This window comes from Seriola lalandi, unplaced genomic scaffold (genome assembly GCF_002814215.2).
Source record: "Seriola lalandi dorsalis isolate HSWRI2012SDOR001 ecotype SW California unplaced genomic scaffold, Sedor1 jcf7180002003538, whole genome shotgun sequence".
NCBI classification, from domain to species: domain Eukaryota; kingdom Metazoa; phylum Chordata; class Actinopteri; order Carangiformes; family Carangidae; genus Seriola; species Seriola lalandi.
In genome coordinates this window covers 1-1,751 of record NW_019474193.1, presented here as the reverse complement: position 1 = coordinate 1,751, position 1,751 = coordinate 1, and the positions used below count along the sequence as shown (strand labels likewise).

Here is a 1,751-nt window from a genome sequence, read left to right as displayed (position 1 = left end):
TATCCAACACTGGCAGATTGTTAATGTGCCGACCTTTAATGTTACACTGTTAAACTGAGTTAAAGGCAACATTTACACCTGTCCGATCCTGATCCTGTTCATTTTCTGTGCAGGTAAAACACTGCAGTGACCTTCAGTGACCGTCAGCGATCTGCAGTGACCTGCGGTGCAACAGACCGCGTGACATGTGAGGACACAGTGACATTACTGTAAAGGTTGCCCCAGCCGGAGATGTAACACGGAGTCCCATGGGTGGGGGTGTCTCCAGCCTCTGGAAGACAAGCCACGCTAACGCTGTCGCTCATGACGGGGCTTTTATCCAGTTTGAGCAGGGCCAGATCATTGCTGTGAGAAAAATAATTACAGTCATGTTTTCACTTCATCATGAAATGCTGATGGTTGTCAAGGTTACAGTATCTTTTTTGTGGGCTCAGATTTTTTTTTAGAATGGTATCAAATGATATTTTTTTCTTACACTTTGTAGTACATGACTGTTTTATTTGCTTCTACATTTACTTGATATTGAAGGTCAGTATTTACAGCCGTTGATGAACAAACAGAATTATTTATTCTTGGTGAGGATGCAACAGGGGAAACAAACACAAGGTTATCTATTTATCTGCAAAAGGAAAATATTAATATTTTTGTTTTTTATTTCTGCTGGTTCCCAAGGAGACATAAAATATACTCACCCATCAGCCACATGGTCGATGTCCCACTTGGGATGAACAACGATACGCAGAATGTCTCTGATCTGCTCAGTCCCCTCCTGCTGACTCATGTCGTGCTCTCCCAGCACCACACGATACACGTCTCCCGGCCTGTCACACAGTTTCTATCATTTAATAACACATTATTATTTCCATTTTCCTCCTGCTGCATATTTCCACACTTCTGGATCCCATTTATCTCATATTAGACGTCAACATTGTTTCTGTGTGCGTGCTGCAATAAAGCCTTGACCTCTGTCTCTCACTCTCAGTCGTTATCCCCTGCATCACACAGTAGCTATCTTATCTCATTGTTAGTCACCAGATGCAGTGTCCAGCGGTCAGCACCCAACGAGGTGCGATCAGAGTTCCTCCACAAGTGTGATGGTAACGGCTGCCATGTTTCACCTGCAGGGAGATCTGAGGAGGGAAGAGAACAGTGAGGATATAATGTGTCCTTGACTGCTTTGAAAGGTGCCTATAAATAAAATGTATTATTATTTATATTCTCAATAAGAGAAAAGTTCAGTGGATTTAAAACGTGGTTACCTGCCAGGGCCAGCTGTGGGGGCGGGCATCCTGTCCATTCACCACCCTGTTGGTGTCAGGCTTTACAGCAGGTGTACCACATCCAAAAACTACAAACACATGATAAAGTTTTCTATAAATTAAATGAATATAGTGTTTAATCTTAACTCCCCTTTCCGTATTGTCATAACTGCTTCTTCCTTATTCGGTCTGATGTCTGCAGCCAAGCCAGAGTACTCACCATATGCTGCCTGAAGCAGCAGGAGGACCAGCGCCTGCAGCATGATGTCAGTCTGTGGAGGAGACACACACACACACACACACACACACGCATTTAGTCCAGCTCTCTTATACCTCCTCAGTCTGTCTGTCAACCTAAACACAGATTACATTGAACGTCTGTTATCAGCCTCCACAGCTGATTGTAGCTGGGAAAGAACTTCCTGTTCCACAGATGCATCAGCTGCTCTGCCAGGACACCGGGCCGATCCGTCTGCTGGTGCAAAACATGGC

General features: G+C 44.4%; 1 protein-coding gene across 1 annotated transcript; it reads right to left on the bottom strand.

The window, feature by feature from the left end:
• Positions 1 to 128: 128 nt before the first annotated feature.
• LOC111667509 (chymotrypsin-like elastase family member 3B) lies at positions 129 to 1,574 on the bottom strand. Its single transcript, XM_023423236.2, has 5 exons — positions 1,480 to 1,574; positions 1,260 to 1,348; positions 1,033 to 1,130; positions 693 to 821; positions 129 to 345 (listed from the first exon to the last, which is right to left on the bottom strand). Exons 1-5 carry the CDS (start codon positions 1,520 to 1,522, stop codon positions 144 to 146), a joined length of 561 nt encoding a protein of 186 aa, XP_023279004.1. The 5' UTR covers positions 1,523 to 1,574; the 3' UTR covers positions 129 to 143.
• Between the last annotated feature and the right edge of the window lie 177 nt (positions 1,575 to 1,751).

Coding starts and splice junctions, on each gene's coding strand:
- LOC111667509 (XM_023423236.2), bottom strand. CDS start 1,522: ATGCTGCAGGCGCTGGTCCTCCTGCTGCTTCAGGCAGCATATG. Junction 1,349..1,479: donor GCTGCTTCAGGCAGCATATG/GTGAGTACTCTG, acceptor ATGTGTTTGTAG/TTTTTGGATGTGGTACACCT. Junction 346..692: donor ATCGACCATGTGGCTGATGG/GTGAGTATATTT, acceptor TTTTTCTCACAG/CAATGATCTGGCCCTGCTCA.